Here is a 16,874-nt window from a genome sequence, read left to right as displayed (position 1 = left end):
CACACACAGGCAATCATACACACAGGCACGCACAGGCAGACAGTCACACAGACACAGGCACACACAGGCAGTCACACAGACACACACACACACAAGCAGTCATACACACATACACACACACACACAGGCAGACAGACACACGCACACACACAGGCAGTCATACACACACAGGCAGACAGTCACACTTTCACTGACAATCACACAGTTACCTGTGGAGGCAGTGCAGCTCCTGGAGACTGTTTGGTGGGGAAGCAGGGACTCCTTCCTGCTTCCCCTGCAGGAGTTATCCGGTGCTTTTAGCTCCGCCCCCGCCATACGGTAAGCTCCCCCCTCCTCCCCCGCAATTTATTTATAAAATTCAGGCCGGCCATGTGTGAGCTGTGTCGGCCGCAGGGCGCCCCCTGCTCCATGGCGCCCTGTGTGGCCGCACAGCTCGCATACCCCTAATGTGTAAAAGTCACCAACCCTCTGCTGATTCCATAGCTGAAGAGTACCAAACTTCCACTGGAATTACTGTCAGCACAAAAACTGTGCATCGGGAGCTTAATGGGATGGGTTTTCATGGCTGAGCAGCTGTATGTATGTGTGCCAACTGTAAAGTTTGGTGGATGAGAAATAATGGTGTTGGGCTGCTTTTTAGGGGTTGGGCTGCTTTTTAGGGGTTGGGCTAGGCCCCTTGTTTCCAGTGAAGGGAAATTGTAATACATTTTGGGCAATTCTATTGCAGCATGACTGTGACCCATTGCACAAAGCAAGTTCCATAAAGACATGGTTGGATAAGTTTGGTAGGGAAGAACTTGACTGGCTCGCACAGAGCCCTGACCTCATTCCATTCGGAGACCTTTGGGATGAACTTGTATGGAGCTTACGAGCCATGTCTTTTTATTCAGCATCAGTGCCTGACCTCACAAATGCTCTACAGGATGAATGGGAAAAAATTCCCAAAGAAACAGTACAAATCCCTGTGGAAGCCTTCCCAAAAGGAGGGGACCAACTACATATAAAGGTCTGTGTATTTAGAATGCAATGGCAAAAAAGTCCCAGTTGATGTAATGATCAGGTGTCCATATAGTGTAATACTGTTGTCCATATAGTTTATCTGGAGTCTGGAGACACTATGAAATGCTGCACATAGGAAGATTAACCCCCTCTGATGCCGGAGATGGGGCACCATCTAATATAACTAATTTCAAATATGTGTATTTTTATGCACAGAATAGCAGGCATTTGGCTGAGATCGGTTTGCAGACACTCTCAGTCATTGAATAACTGGAGGATAGGATCCAGAACTGCAGCTCTGCAGAAGCCAGGTACATATTGCAGCCAGCCATAGCAGAGACTTGTCACCGGCAGTACCAGATAAGAGGCAGTACCAGGTAAGAAATTGACAAAGATCTAGGATCAGGTTGAGGATATTGAAGCCAAGTAGGATGTGCCATGTAGTATGAATAACTTTTAATACATGATGTGTGATGTTAAAATGTTGCTGTGCCTTGGGCAGCAACTTGTAGATGATTATTTATGGTATGTTTTAAACGTTTAAGTGGCTAGTTCAGTCAGCTATATTTGTATCCCTTGAGATCTGTTGCCAAATACAGCAGGAGAATGAAAACACTTGTCAGCTGCTCAAACTCTTACTGCATCCAATCATTCCATGAACAAGAAAAGGAACAATTACTCACTTTGACAAACTGGTAAAGTTGGAACCCAGCCATCAGAAGTACAACGGATACGATTTGCTCCATTTAAAAATAAGTTTTTGTGACAGGACAATGATACTTCCTCATTAACTTTGAAAACAAGCTGGTTGGGTTTCTTGACCAGATTACTTTCTTGGAATCTTGGAAGGGTGCACTTTATTTCTGAAAGTAAAAAAAAGCCCCAAACAATATTCACTCACTATTGAATTCAATATAAAACTATACTAATTGTAAAATTCAAATGTACCTTCTAAGCATCAAAACAACTTAATTTTAATGAGGTGGTCTTTGGGTATAGATCATGCACCTTCGGTCGCACTGCTCAATTGTCTAAAATTTAGAAGTTCATTCACTTTTTTTATGCAGCCCAAGACATACCACTACTAGCTGAAACTCGCACAGTCTCCCTACACACTTCCAGAAAAATATGCTATTTTTATTTTTTGGTTCCCATATTGTACAGAGTGTTTCATTTAGAATGTTTTATCCCGTGCTCTGCAATAGCATGCTAGAGCCTGCAACTGCCTCATGGATGATCACATGTAAGTAGATGTTTCTGTTTTGTTAATTACCTGCTAGAGCCCGCATCAGCCTCCTGATTATAATTAAAGTTAACTTAACAGAGCAGGAAATTAGATTCTCTGATGTAAACAAATCACGCTATACAGTCTGGTGAGCAGTGAGACTGCAGGGTCATGGTCTATATACCAAGACCACTTCATTAAGTTAAAGTTGTTTTAGTGCTTAGAGTGTTTCTGTAAGACCTAAAAATGTAGAACAAAGAATTATTGGCTTTAATGTAGTACAGCTTTCATAAAGGGAAACTATAGTGTCAAGAAAACAAAGTTGTTTTCCTGGCACGATAGCTCCCAAAGTGCCCCACTCCGACGTGCCCCGTGACGTTAAAACCCCTTCTCTGTCACTTACCTGAGTCCAGGGCCGATGTTCCTCTGTGCTGATTCGGGCTCTGCCTCCTCTCCCCACGCCGGCTGATGCTTGCATTAGTACTTACCCCATAGGAAAGCATGTATAAGTGCTCCTTTAATTCTTAGCCAACTTCTCAATTACATATAGAAAAAAAAATGAACATGTGGGTAGTTCACTAAAGTGCATTCGTATCAAATTGGGCAAAACTATCTGACTGTATATGGGATCATTCGGAGTTTAAAATACGGACATTGTCCGTGCAATTTACCAATGACGGAATTTTGCAATTTAAGTCTGACAGCTGAAATCTGGACCAAAGGCTTCAAATCCAGGCCTGGATTTGAAATAAAATTCAAAATATTTGCTGACTGGCAGCTCTAACTGCTTGCAGACAAATGGTTAAAAAGACTGGTTGTCAAAGACTGCAAGCCAGCCGCCACTTAAAAAAAGTTTTCAAAAATAAATAAAAAAAATGGTCTATGGAATCAATTAGACCCTGTAATTACTAGAATGGAGGTTTGGACCTCCTTATGCTCCCCCCTACCTGGAGACATATCTCCTAAACATTTAAAACTAGCAACTGGACAGCCATTGGTAATGGGTGGGGATCCTAATAGTAATAATAAAGGAGGAAGCACCTAATTATATCCTCCCCCATGAATGTTATCATAGCCCCTACTGTGGAAGCTTGGGGGATAGTGATGTCGTGAACACGAAATTTTCGGTTCTCGAACGGAGAACGGGAACTTCCGCAAACGTTCGCAAACCGGCGAACCGGGCGAACCGCCATTGACTTCAATGGGCAGGCGAATTTTAAAACCCACAGGGACTGTTTCTGGCCACAAAAGTGATGGAAAAGTTGTTTTAAGGGGACTAACACCTTGACTGTGGCATGCCGGAGGGGGATCCATGGCAAAACTCCCATGGAAAATTACACAGTTGATGCAGAGTCTGGTTTTAATCCTTAAAGGGCAGAAATCACCTAACAATCACCTAATAAATCACAATGGATATGGATTGACACCTGACATATGACATATTGACACCTTGACATATGGATTGACACCTGTCCTCAGAGACCCTGATACACACTGACACAGAGCAGAATAGGGACTGTTCCCCTTACATAGGGTCACTTGGCAGGTATGGATTGACACCTGTCCTCAAAGCCCCTGATACACACTGACACAGAGCGGAATAGAGACTGTTCCCCGTCCTCAGAGACCATGATACACACTGACACAGAGCAGAATAGAGACTGTTCCCCCTACATAGGGTCACTTGGCAGGTATGTATTGACACCTGTCCTCAAAGCCCCTGATACACACTGACACAGAGCAGAATAGAGACTGTTTCCCCTACATAGGGTCACTTGGCAGGTATGGATTGACACCTGTCCTCAAAGCCCCTGATACACACTGACACAGAGCAGAATAGAGACTGTTCCCCCTACATAGGGTCACTTGGCAGGTATGGATTGACACCTGTCCTCAAAGCCCCTGATACACACTGACACAGAGCAGAATAGAGACTGTTCCCCCTACATAGGGTCACTTGGCAGGTATGGATTGACACCTGTCCTCAAAGCCCCTGATACACACTGACACAGAGCGGAATAGAGACTGTTCCCCGTCCTCAAAGCCCCTGATACACACTGACACAGAGCAGAATAGAGACTGTTCCCCCTACATAGGGTCACTTGGCAGGTATGTATTGACACCTGTCCTCAAAGCCCCGGATACACACTGACACAGAGCAGAATAGAGACTGTTTCCCCTACATAGGGTCACTTGGCAGGTATGGATTGACACCTGTCCTCAAAGCCCCTGATACACACTGACACAGAGCAGAATAGAGACTGTTCCCCCTACATAGGGTCACTTGGCAGGTATGGATTGACACCTGTCCTCAAAGCCCCTGATACACACTGACACAGAGCAGAAAAGAGACTGTTCCCCGTCCTCAGAGACCATGATACACACTAACACAGAACAGTATAGAGACTGTTCCCCCTACATAGGGTCACTTGGCAGGTATGGATTGACACCTGTCCTCAAAGCCACTGATACACACTGACACAGAGCAGAATAGAGACTGTTCCCCCTACATAGGGTCACTTGGCAGGTATGGATTGACACCTGTCCTCAAAGCCCCTGATACACATTGACACAGAGCAGAATAGAGACTGTTCCCCCTACATAGGGTCACTTGGCAGGTATGGATTGACACCTGTCCTCAAAGCTACTGATCCACACTGACACAGAGCGGAATAGAGACTGTTCCCCGTCCTCAGAGACCATGATACACACTGACACAGAGCAGAATAAAGACTGTTCCCCCTACATAGGGTCACTTGGCAGGTATGGATTGACACCTGTCCTCAAAGCCCCTGATACACACTGACACAGAGAGGAATAGAGACTGTTCCCCCTACATAGGGTCACTTGGCAGGTATGTATTGACACCTGTCCTCAAAGCCCCTGATACACACTGACACAGAGCAGAATAGAGACTGTTCCTCCTACATAGGGTCACTTGGCAGGTATTTATTGACACCTGTCCTCAAAGCCCCTGATACACACTGACACAGAGCAGAATAGAGACTGTTCCCCCTACATAGGGTCACTTGGCAGGTATGGATTGACACCTGTCCTCAAAGCCCCTGATACACACTGACACAGAGCAGAATAGAGACTGTCCCCCCTACATAGGGTCACTTGGCAGGTATGGATTGACACCTGTCCTCAAAGCCCCTGATACACACTGACACAGAGCAGAATAGAGACTGTTCCCCCTACATAGGGTCACTTGGCAGGTATGGATTGACACCTGTCCTCAAAGCCCCTGATACACACTGACACAGAGCAGAATAGAGACTGTTCCCCCTACATAGGGTCACTTGGCAGGTATGGATTGACACCTGTCCTCAAAGCCCCTGATACACACTGACACAGAGCAGAATAGAGACTGTTACCCCTACATAGGGTCACTTGGCAGGTATGGATTGACACCTGTCCTCAAAGCCCCTGATACACACTGACACAGAGCAGAATAGAGACTGTTCCCCCTACATAGGGTCACTTGGCAGGTAATAATTGACACCTGTCCTCAAAGCCCCTGATACACACTGACACAGAGCAGAATAGAGACTGTTCCCCCTACATAGGGTCACTTGGCAGGTATGTATTGACACCTGTCCTCAAAGCCCCTGATACACACTGACACAGAGCGGAATAGAGACTGTTCCCCGTCCTCAGAGACCATGATACACACTGACACAGAGCAGAATAGATACTGTTCCCCGTTCTCAAAGCCCCTGATACACACTGACACAGAGCAGAATAGAGACTGTTCCCCGTCCTCAGAGACCATGATACACACTGACACAGAGCAGAATAGAGACTGTTCCCCCTACATAGGGTCACTTGGCAGGTATGGATTGACACCTATCCTAAGGATCCCTGAAACACACTGACACAGAGCAGAATAGAGACTGTTCCCCCTACATAGGGTAACTTGGCAGGTATGGATTGACACCTGTCCTCAAAGCCCCTGATACACACTGACACAGAGCGGAATAGAGACTGTTCCCCGTCCTCAGAGACCATGATACACACTGACACAGAGCAGAATAGAGACTGTTCCCCCTACATAGGGTCACTTGGCAGGTATGGATTGACACCTGTCCTCAAAGCCCCTGATACACACTGACACAGAGCAGAATAGAGAATGTTCCCCCTACATAGGGGCACTTGGCAGGTATGTATTGACACCTGTCCTCAAAGCCCCTGATACACACTGACACAGAGCAGAATAGAGACTGTTCCCCCTACATAGGGTCACTTGGCAGGTATGGATTGACACCTGTCCTCAAAGCCCCTGATACACACTGACACAGAGCAGAATAGAGACTGTTCCCCCTACATAGGGTCACTTGGCAGGTATGGATTGACACCTGTCCTCAAAGCCCCTGATACACACTGACACAGAGCAGAATAGAGACTGTTCCCCGTCCTCAGAGACCATGATACACACTGACACAGAGCAGAATAGAGACTGTTACCCCTACATAGGGTCACTTGGCAGGTATGGATTGACACCTGTCCTCAAAGCCCCTGATACACACTGACACAGAGCAGAATAGAGACTGTTCCCCCTACATAGGGTCACTTGGCAGGTATGGATTGACACCTGTCCTCAAAGCCCCTGATACTCACTGACACAGAGCAGAATAGAGACTGTTCCCCCTACATAGGGTCACTTGGCAGGTATGGATTGACACCTATCCTAAGGATCCCTGAAACACACTGACACAGAGCAGAATAGAGACTGTTCCCCCTACATAGGGTAACTTGGCAGGTATGGATTGACACCTGTCCTCAAAGCCCCTGATACACACTGACACAGAGCGGAATAGAGACTGTTCCCCGTCCTCAGAGACCATGATACACACTGACACAGAGCAGAATAGAGACTGTTCCCCCTACATAGGGTCACTTGGCAGGTATGGATTGACACCTGTCCTCAAAGCCCCTGATACACACTGACACAGAGCAGAATAGAGACTGTTCCCCCTACATAGGGTCACTTGGCAGGTATGGATTGACACCTGTCCTCAAAGCCCCTGATACACATTGACACAGAGCAGAATAGAGACTGTTCCCCCTACATAGGGTCACTTGTCAGGTATGGATTGACACCTGTCCTCAAAGCCCCTGATACACACTGACACAGAGCAGAATAGAGACTGTTCCCATCCTCAGAGACCATGATACACACTGACACAGAGCAGAATAGAGACTGTTACCCCTACATAGGGTCACTTGGCAGGTATGGATTGACACCTGTCCTCAAAGCCCCTGATACACACTGACACAGAGCAGAATAGAGACTGTTCCCCCTACATAGGGTCACTTGGCAGGTATGTATTGACACCTGTCCTCAAAGCCCCTGATACACACTGACACAGAGCAGAATAGGGACTGTTCCCCTTACATAGGGTCACTTGGCAGGTACGGATTGACACCTGTCCTCAAAGCCCCTGATACACACTGACACAGAGCGGAATAGAGACTGTTCCCCGTCCTCAGAGACCATGATACACACTGACACAGAGCAGAATAGATACTGTTCCCCGTCCTCAAAGCCCCTGATACACACTGACACAGAGCGGAATAGAGACTGTTCCCCGTCCTCAGAGACCATGATACACACGGACACAGAGTAGAATAGAGACTGTTCCCCCTACATAGGGTCACTTGGCAGGTATGGATTGACACCTGTCCTCAAAGCCCCTGATACACACTGACACAGAGCAGAATAGAGACTGTTCCCCCTACATAGGGTCACTTGGCAGGTATGGAATGAAACATCTGCCCGCAAAGCCCCTGATACACAATGACACAAAGAAGAATAGAGACTGTTCCCCGTCCTCAGAGACCATGATACACACTGACACAGAGCAGAATAGAGACTGTTCCCCCTACATAGGGTCACTTGGTGTATGGATTGACACCTGTCCTCAAAGCCACTGATACACACTGACACAGAGCAGAATAGAGACTGTTCCCCCTACATAGCGTCACTTGGCAGGTATGTATTGACACCTGTCCTCAAAGCCCCTGATACACTCTGACACAGAGCAGAATAGAGACTGTTCCCCGTCCTCAGAGACCATGATACACACTGACACAGAGCAGAATAGAGACTGTTACCCCTACATAGTGTCACTTGGCAGGTATGGATTGACACCTGTCCTCAAAGCCCCTGATACACATTGACACAGAGCAGAATAGAGACTGTTCCCCCTACATAGGGTCACTTGTCAGGTATGGATTGACACCTGTCCTCAAAGCCCCTGATACACTCTGACACATAGCAGAATAGAGACTGTTCCCCGTCCTCAGAGACCATGATACACACTGACACAGAGCAGAATAGAGACTGTTACCCCTACATAGTGTCACTTGGCAGGTATGGATTGACACCTGTCCTCAAAGCCCCTGATACACATTGACACAGAGCAGAATAGAGACTGTTCCCCCTACATAGGGTCACTTGTCAGGTATGGATTGACACCTGTCCTCAAAGCCCCTGATACACACTGACACAGAGCAGAATAGAGAATGTTCCCATCCTCAGAGACCATGATACACACTGACACAGAGCAGAATAGAGACTGTTACCCCTACATAGGGTCACTTGGCAGGTATGGATTGACACCTGTCCTCAAAGCCCCTGATACACACTGACACAGAGCAGAATAGAGACTGTTCCCCCTACATAGGGTCACTTGGCAGGCATTTATTGACACCTGTCCTCAAAGCCCCTGATACACACTGACACAGAGCAGAATAGAGACTGTTCCCCCTACATAGGGTCACTTGGCAGGTATGTATTGACACCTGTCCTCAAAGCCCCTGATACACACTGACACAGAGCAGAATAGGGACTGTTCCCCTTACATAGGGTCACTTGGCAGGTACGGATTGACACCTGTCCTCAAAGCCCCTGATACACACTGACACAGAGCGGAATAGAGACTGTTCCCCGTCCTCAGAGACCATGATACACACTGACACAGAGCAGAATAGATACTGTTCCCCGTCCTCAAAGCCCCTGATACACACTGACACAGAGCAGAATAGAGACTGTTCCCCGTCTTCAGAGACCATGATACACACTGACACAGAGCAGAATAGAGACTGTTACCCCTACATAGTGTCACTTGGCAGGTATGGATTGACACCTGTCCTCAAAGCCCCTGATACACATTGACACAGAGCAGAATAGAGACTGTTCCCCCTACATAGGGTCACTTGTCAGGTATGGATTGACACCTGTCCTCAAAGCCCCTGATACACTCTGACACAGAGCAGAATAGAGACTGTTCCCCGTCCTCAGAGACCATGATACACACTGACACAGAGCAGAATAGAGACTGTTACCCCTACATAGTGTCACTTGGCAGGTATGGATTGACACCTGTCCTCAAAGCCCCTGATACACATTGACACAGAGCAGAATAGAGACTGTTCCCCCTACATAGGGTCACTTGTCAGGTATGGATTGACACCTGTCCTCAAAGCCCCTGATACACACTGACACAGAGCAGAATAGAGAATGTTCCCATCCTCAGAGACCATGATACACACTGACACAGAGCAGAATAGAGACTGTTACCCCTACATAGGGTCACTTGGCAGGTATGGATTAACACCTGTCCTCAAAGCCCCTGATACACACTGACACAGAGCAGAATAGAGACTGTTCCCCCTACATAGGGTCACTTGGCAGGTAATAATTGACACCTGTCCTCAAAGCCCCTGATACACACTGACACAGAGCAGAATAGAGACTGTTCCCCCTACATAGGGTCACTTGGCAGGTATGTATTGACACCTGTCCTCAAAGCCCCTGATACACACTGACACAGAGCGGAATAGAGACTGTTCCCCGTCCTCAGAGACCATGATACACACTGACACAGAGCAGAATAGATACTGTTCCCCGTTCTCAAAGCCCCTGATACACACTGACACAGAGCAGAATAGAGACTGTTCCCCGTCCTCAGAGACCATGATACACACTGACACAGAGCAGAATAGAGACTGTTCCCCCTACATAGGGTCACTTGGCAGGTATGGATTGACACCTATCCTAAGGATCCCTGAAACACACTGACACAGAGCAGAATAGAGACTGTTCCCCCTACATAGGGTAACTTGGCAGGTATGGATTGACACCTGTCCTCAAAGCCCCTGATACACACTGACACAGAGCGGAATAGAGACTGTTCCCCGTCCTCAGAGACCATGATACACACTGACACAGAGCAGAATAGAGACTGTTCCCCCTACATAGGGTCACTTGGCAGGTATGGATTGACACCTGTCCTCAAAGCCCCTGATACACACTGACACAGAGCAGAATAGAGAATGTTCCCCCTACATAGGGGCACTTGGCAGGTATGTATTGACACCTGTCCTCAAAGCCCCTGATACACACTGACACAGAGCAGAATAGAGACTGTTCCCCCTACATAGGGTCACTTGGCAGGTATTGATTGACACCTGTCCTCAAAGCCCCTGATACACACTGACACAGAGCAGAATAGAGACTGTTCCCCCTACATAGGGTCACTTGGCAGGTATGGATTGACACCTGTCCTCAAAGCCCCTGATACACACTGACACAGAGCAGAATAGAGACTGTTCCCCGTCCTCAGAGACCATGATACACACTGACACAGAGCAGAATAGAGACTGTTACCCCTACATAGGGTCACTTGGCAGGTATGGATTGACACCTGTCCTCAAAGCCCCTGATACACACTGACACAGAGCAGAATAGAGACTGTTCCCCCTACATAGGGTCACTTGGCAGGTATGGATTGACACCTGTCCTCAAAGCCCCTGATACTCACTGACACAGAGCAGAATAGAGACTGTTCCCCCTACATAGGGTCACTTGGCAGGTATGGATTGACACATATCCTAAGGATCCCTGAAACACACTGACACAGAGCAGAATAGAGACTGTTCCCCCTACATAGGGTAACTTGGCAGGTATGGATTGACACCTGTCCTCAAAGCCCCTGATACACACTGACACAGAGCGGAATAGAGACTGTTCCCCGTCCTCAGAGACCATGATACACACTGACACAGAGCAGAATAGAGACTGTTCCCCCTACATAGGGTCAATTGGCAGGTATGGATTGACACCTGTCCTCAAAGCCCCTGATACACACTGACACAGAGCAGAATAGAGACTGTTCCCCCTACATAGGGTCACTTGGCAGGTATGGATTGACACCTGTCCTCAAAGCCCCTGATACACATTGACACAGAGCAGAATAGAGACTGTTCCCCCTACATAGGGTCACTTGTCAGGTATGGATTGACACCTGTCCTCAAAGCCCCTGATACACACTGACACAGAGCAGAATAGAGACTGTTCCCATCCTCAGAGACCATGATACACACTGACACAGAGCAGAATAGAGACTGTTACCCCTACATAGGGTCACTTGGCAGGTATGGATTGACACCTGTCCTCAAAGCCCCTGATACACACTGACACAGAGCAGAATAGAGACTGTTCCCCCTACATAGGCTCACTTGGCAGGTATGTATTGACACCTGTCCTCAAAGCCCCTGATACACACTGACACAGAGCAGAATAGGGACTGTTCCCCTTACATAGGGTCACTTGGCAGGTACGGATTGACACCTGTCCTCAAAGCCCCTGATACACACTGACACAGAGCGGAATAGAGACTGTTCCCCGTCCTCAGAGACCATGATACACACTGACACAGAGCAGAATAGATACTGTTCCCCGTCCTCAAAGCCCCTGATACACACTGACACAGAGCGGAATAGAGACTGTTCCCCGTCCTCAGAGACCATGATACACACGGACACAGAGTAGAATAGAGACTGTTCCCCCTACATAGGGTCACTTGGCAGGTATGGATTGACACCTGTCCTCAAAGCCCCTGATACACACTGACACAGAGCAGAATAGAGACTGTTCCCCCTACATAGGGTCACTTGGCAGGTATGGAATGAAACATCTGCCCGCAAAGCCCCTGATACACAATGACACAAAGAAGAATAGAGACTGTTCCCCGTCCTCAGAGACCATGATACACACTGACACAGAGCAGAATAGAGACTGTTCCCCCTACATAGGGTCACTTGGTGTATGGATTGACACCTGTCCTCAAAGCCACTGATACACACTGACACAGAGCAGAATAGAGACTGTTCCCCCTACATAGCGTCACTTGGCAGGTATGTATTGACACCTGTCCTCAAAGCCCCTGATACACTCTGACACAGAGCAGAATAGAGACTGTTCCCCGTCCTCAGAGACCATGATACACACTGACACAGAGCAGAATAGAGACTGTTACCCCTACATAGTGTCACTTGGCAGGTATGGATTGACACCTGTCCTCAAAGCCCCTGATACACATTGACACAGAGCAGAATAGAGACTGTTCCCCCTACATAGGGTCACTTGTCAGGTATGGATTGACACCTGTCCTCAAAGCCCCTGATACACTCTGACACAGAGCAGAATAGAGACTGTTCCCCGTCCTCAGAGACCATGATACACACTGACACAAAGCAGAATAGAGACTGTTACCCCTACATAGTGTCACTTGGCAGGTATGGATTGACACCTGTCCTCAAAGCCCCTGATACACATTGACACATAGCAGAATAGAGACTGTTCCCCCTACATAGGGTCACTTGTCAGGTATGGATTGACACCTGTCCTCAAAGCCCCTGATACACACTGACACAGAGCAGAATAGAGAATGTTCCCATCCTCAGAGACCATGATACACACTGACACAGAGCAGAATAGAGACTGTTACCCCTACATAGGGTCACTTGGCAGGTATGGATTGACACCTGTCCTCAAAGCCCCTGATACACACTGACACAGAGCAGAATAGAGACTGTTCCCCCTACATAGGGTCACTTGGCAGGCATTTATTGACACCTGTCCTCAAAGCCCCTGATACACACTGACACAGAGCAGAATAGAGACTGTTCCCCCTACATAGGGTCACTTGGCAGGTATGTATTGACACCTGTCCTCAAAGCCCCTGATACACACTGACACAGAGCAGAATAGGGACTGTTCCCCTTACATAGGGTCACTTGGCAGGTACGGATTGACACCTGTCCTCAAAGCCCCTGATACACACTGACACAGAGCGGAATAGAGACTGTTCCCCGTCCTCAGAGACCATGATACACACTGACACAGAGCAGAATAGATACTGTTCCCCGTCCTCAAAGCCCCTGATACACACTGACACAGAGCAGAATAGAGACTGTTCCCCGTCTTCAGAGACCATGATACACACTGACACAGAGCAGAATAGAGACTGTTCCCCCTACATAGGGTCACTTGGCAGGTATGGATTGACACCTATCCTAAGGATCCCTGAAACACACTGACACAGAGCAGAATAGAGACTGTTCCCCCTACATAGGGTAACTTGGCAGGTATGGATTGACACCTGTCCTCAAAGCCCCTGATACACACTGACACAGAGCGGAATAGAGACTGTTCCCCGTCCTCAGAGACCATGATACACACGGACACAGAGTAGAATAGAGACTGTTCCCCCTACATAGGGTCACTTGGCAGGTATGGATTGACACCTGTCCTCAAAGCCCCTGATACACACTGACACAGAGCAGAATAGAGACTGTTCCCCCTACATAGGGTCACTTGGCAGGTATGGATTGACACCTGCCCTCAAAGCCCCTGATACACACTGACACAGAGCAGAATAGAGACTGTTCCCCGTCCTCAGAGACCATGATACACACTGACACAGAGCAGAATAGAGACTGTTCCCCCTACATAGGGTCACTTGGTGTATGGATTGACACCTGTCCTCAAAGCCACTGATACACACTGACACAGAGCAGAATAGAGACTGTTCCCCCTACATAGCGTCACTTGGCAGGTATGGATTGACACCTGTCCTCAAAGCCCCTGATACACACTGACACAGAGCAGAATAGAGACTGTTCCCCCTACATAGGGTCACTTGGCAGGTATGGATTGACACCTGTCCTCAAAGCCCATGATACACACTGACACAGAGCAGAATAGAGACTGTTCCCCATCCTCAGAGACCATGATACACACTGACACAGAGCAGAATAGAGACTGTTACCCCTACATAGGGTCACTTGGGAGATATGGCGTGGTCGTGGGAGGAGGAGGATGACTTTCACCTCTTTCCCTGTTAGATTCCCGTTGTGCTGTGACATCACCCTTATACGCTGTGTAAAGCATACTATTTAATTTGATCAGCATGGCCCCTTGAGTTTTTATAGTTTTCACGCTGCTTGTAGTTTATATATGGTTCACAAAAATCAAACAAACGATAAAGTAAACATGCAAGGATTCAGAATTTTCTTTCAAACCCTTAGACATTGTGTGTACGTATTTTTTGTCTTAAGTTTGTGGCTTTAAAGAGGTTCACGTTGTTTCTATGATGTGCATAACATGTTCTTGGAATTGTAATTTTGGAATCTGAATAAAGATAGTCAAATCCCTGATACACACTGACACAGTTGTGGTGATGGTGACCACAACTCTTCCTCTTCCTCTTCACGCTCATCTACGGCCTGATCCAGCACTCTTCGCAGGGCATGCTCCAGGAAGAAAACAAATGGTATGATGTCGCTGATGGTGCCTTCGGTACGACTGACTAGGTTTGTCACCTCCTCAAAAGGACGCATGAGCCTACAGGCATTGCGCATGAGCGTCCAGTAACCTGGCAAAAAAATTCCCAGCTCCCCAGAGGCTGTCCTAGCACCCCAGTCATACAAATATTCATTAACAGCTTTTTCTTGTTGGAGCAGGCGGTCGAACATAAGGAGTGTGGAATTCCAACGTGTCGGGCTGTCGCAAATGAAGCGCCTCACTGGCATGTTGTTTCGCCGCTGGATATCGGCAAAGTTAGCCATGGCCATGTAGGAACCCCTGAAATGGCCACACACCTTCCTGGCCTGCTTCAGGACGTCCTGTAAGCCTGTGTACTTATGCACAAAGCGTTGTACGATCAGATTACACACATGTGCCATGCACGGCACATGTGTCAACTTGCCCAACTTCAATGCCGCTAACAAATTTTTTCCGTTGTCACAAACCACTTTGCCGATATCCAGTTGCTGCGGAGTCAGCCACTTTTCCACCTGTGCGTTCAGGGCAGACAGGAGTGCTTGTCCGGTGTGACTCTCTGCTTTCAAGCAAGTCAAACCCAAGACGGCGTGACACTGCCGTATCCGGGATGTGGAATAGTACCTGGGGAGCTGGGGGGGTGCCGTTGATGTGGAGCAAGACGCAGCAGCAGAAGAGGACTCAGCCGAGGAGGTTATGGAAGAGGATGGAGTAGGAGGAGTAGAGGAGGTGGCAGCAGGACTGCCTGCAAGTCGTGGCGGTGTCACCAACTCCTCTGCAGAGCCATGCATTCCATGCTTGGCAGCAGTCAGCAGGTTTACCCAAAAACAAAAAAAAAAGGGGGGGAAGGGAAGGGGCCAGCCCAGACTATAAGTTCCTGGGTTAGCCCAGTTTATCGATGTCCGTGATTTAAAGCTATTAAGTAAATGTTGATATGTAACTGCGCCATCTATCAGCTACTTTCGGGCTTAATCTCCCTATTCGTGTTTGCTTCCACATAATAAGTTCATAATCTACTGTTGTAGACATCAAGGTCCTGATTTCTTGTAAGGAAGGTAAATCTGGGGATTTCCAGTTCTTTGCTAGTAATATTGATACTGTAGATAAAATTAAAAAGATCAATTTCTTTTTAGATTTAGCAATATTGTCTGGAAATACTTTAAGAAGTATTGTCTTTGGATTATGTTCTAATTTACATTCTGTAGCTTCTTCAATCATTCTCTCCGTATCTTTCCATAAATTGTTTACTTTATCACATGTCCACCATATATGCAGCATAGTGCCTTTATGTCGATTGCATCTCCAGCATATGTCCTCCGCATCTGGATACATTGATCGGAGACGACTCGGTACCATATACCACCTGTACAATATTTTCCGTGAAGTTTCAAAGTGTTGGGCACATGATGATAGGCTTTTGTGTATTGTAAAGATGTTCTCCCATGCTTCTTGAGTTATAGATTCTTGAATGTCCCTTTGCCAATCTGACATAAATTTCCATGCTTTCGGTTCTTCTATCTTGGTGAGATGATCATAACATGTAGATATTGTTTTTTTGGTGGACATAAAGCTGCACATAATTGTTCAAATTTCGTAACTGATGTACGTAACGCTTCGTGTCTTATGGATATTCTATTATTTAAAAGAAGTGCTTTAATCTGTAGGTATGTGAATATAGACTGTGAAGGGAGATTGAATTCTTTTTGAAGATCTGAAAAAGCTTTTAAGCCGTTTCTTTCGAAAAGATGAAAAACGTGAGTTATTCCTTTTTGTTTCCAAACTTGATAAGGAAAAGTGTCATTGCAGACATATAAGGTTTTTATTGGGGTTATCAGTGCCCATGGATAAGCCGAGCATAATCTTTCCCGATTGTTATCCCAAATTTTTAACGAATGTTTAGTAATTAATAAAGTATCTGGGGATATTGCCCGTTTCTGATGGGGAAGCCAGAATATAGAAGAGAGGCTAGAGGTGCCACAACAATGACTCTCTATAGCAACCCATTGAGGGGTATATATT

At 47.1% G+C, this 16,874-nt stretch overlaps 1 protein-coding gene across 1 annotated transcript in view; it reads right to left on the bottom strand.

Annotated features, from left to right (window-relative positions):
- CFH (complement factor H) overlaps positions 1–16,874 on the bottom strand; it is a 1,233,551-nt gene that overhangs the window by 93,788 nt on the left and 1,122,889 nt on the right. The window contains exon 13 of the mRNA XM_063428115.1: positions 1,683–1,862. Within this exon, the coding sequence (XP_063284185.1) occupies positions 1,683–1,862 (180 nt within the window). The remainder of the gene's footprint in view (positions 1–1,682; positions 1,863–16,874) is intronic.

Source organism: Pelobates fuscus, chromosome 7 (assembly GCF_036172605.1).
Source record: "Pelobates fuscus isolate aPelFus1 chromosome 7, aPelFus1.pri, whole genome shotgun sequence".
NCBI lineage: Eukaryota > Metazoa > Chordata > Amphibia > Anura > Pelobatidae > Pelobates > Pelobates fuscus.
The sequence above is the reverse complement of the archived record's forward strand: the minus strand, read 5'-3'. Positions and strand labels throughout refer to the sequence as shown.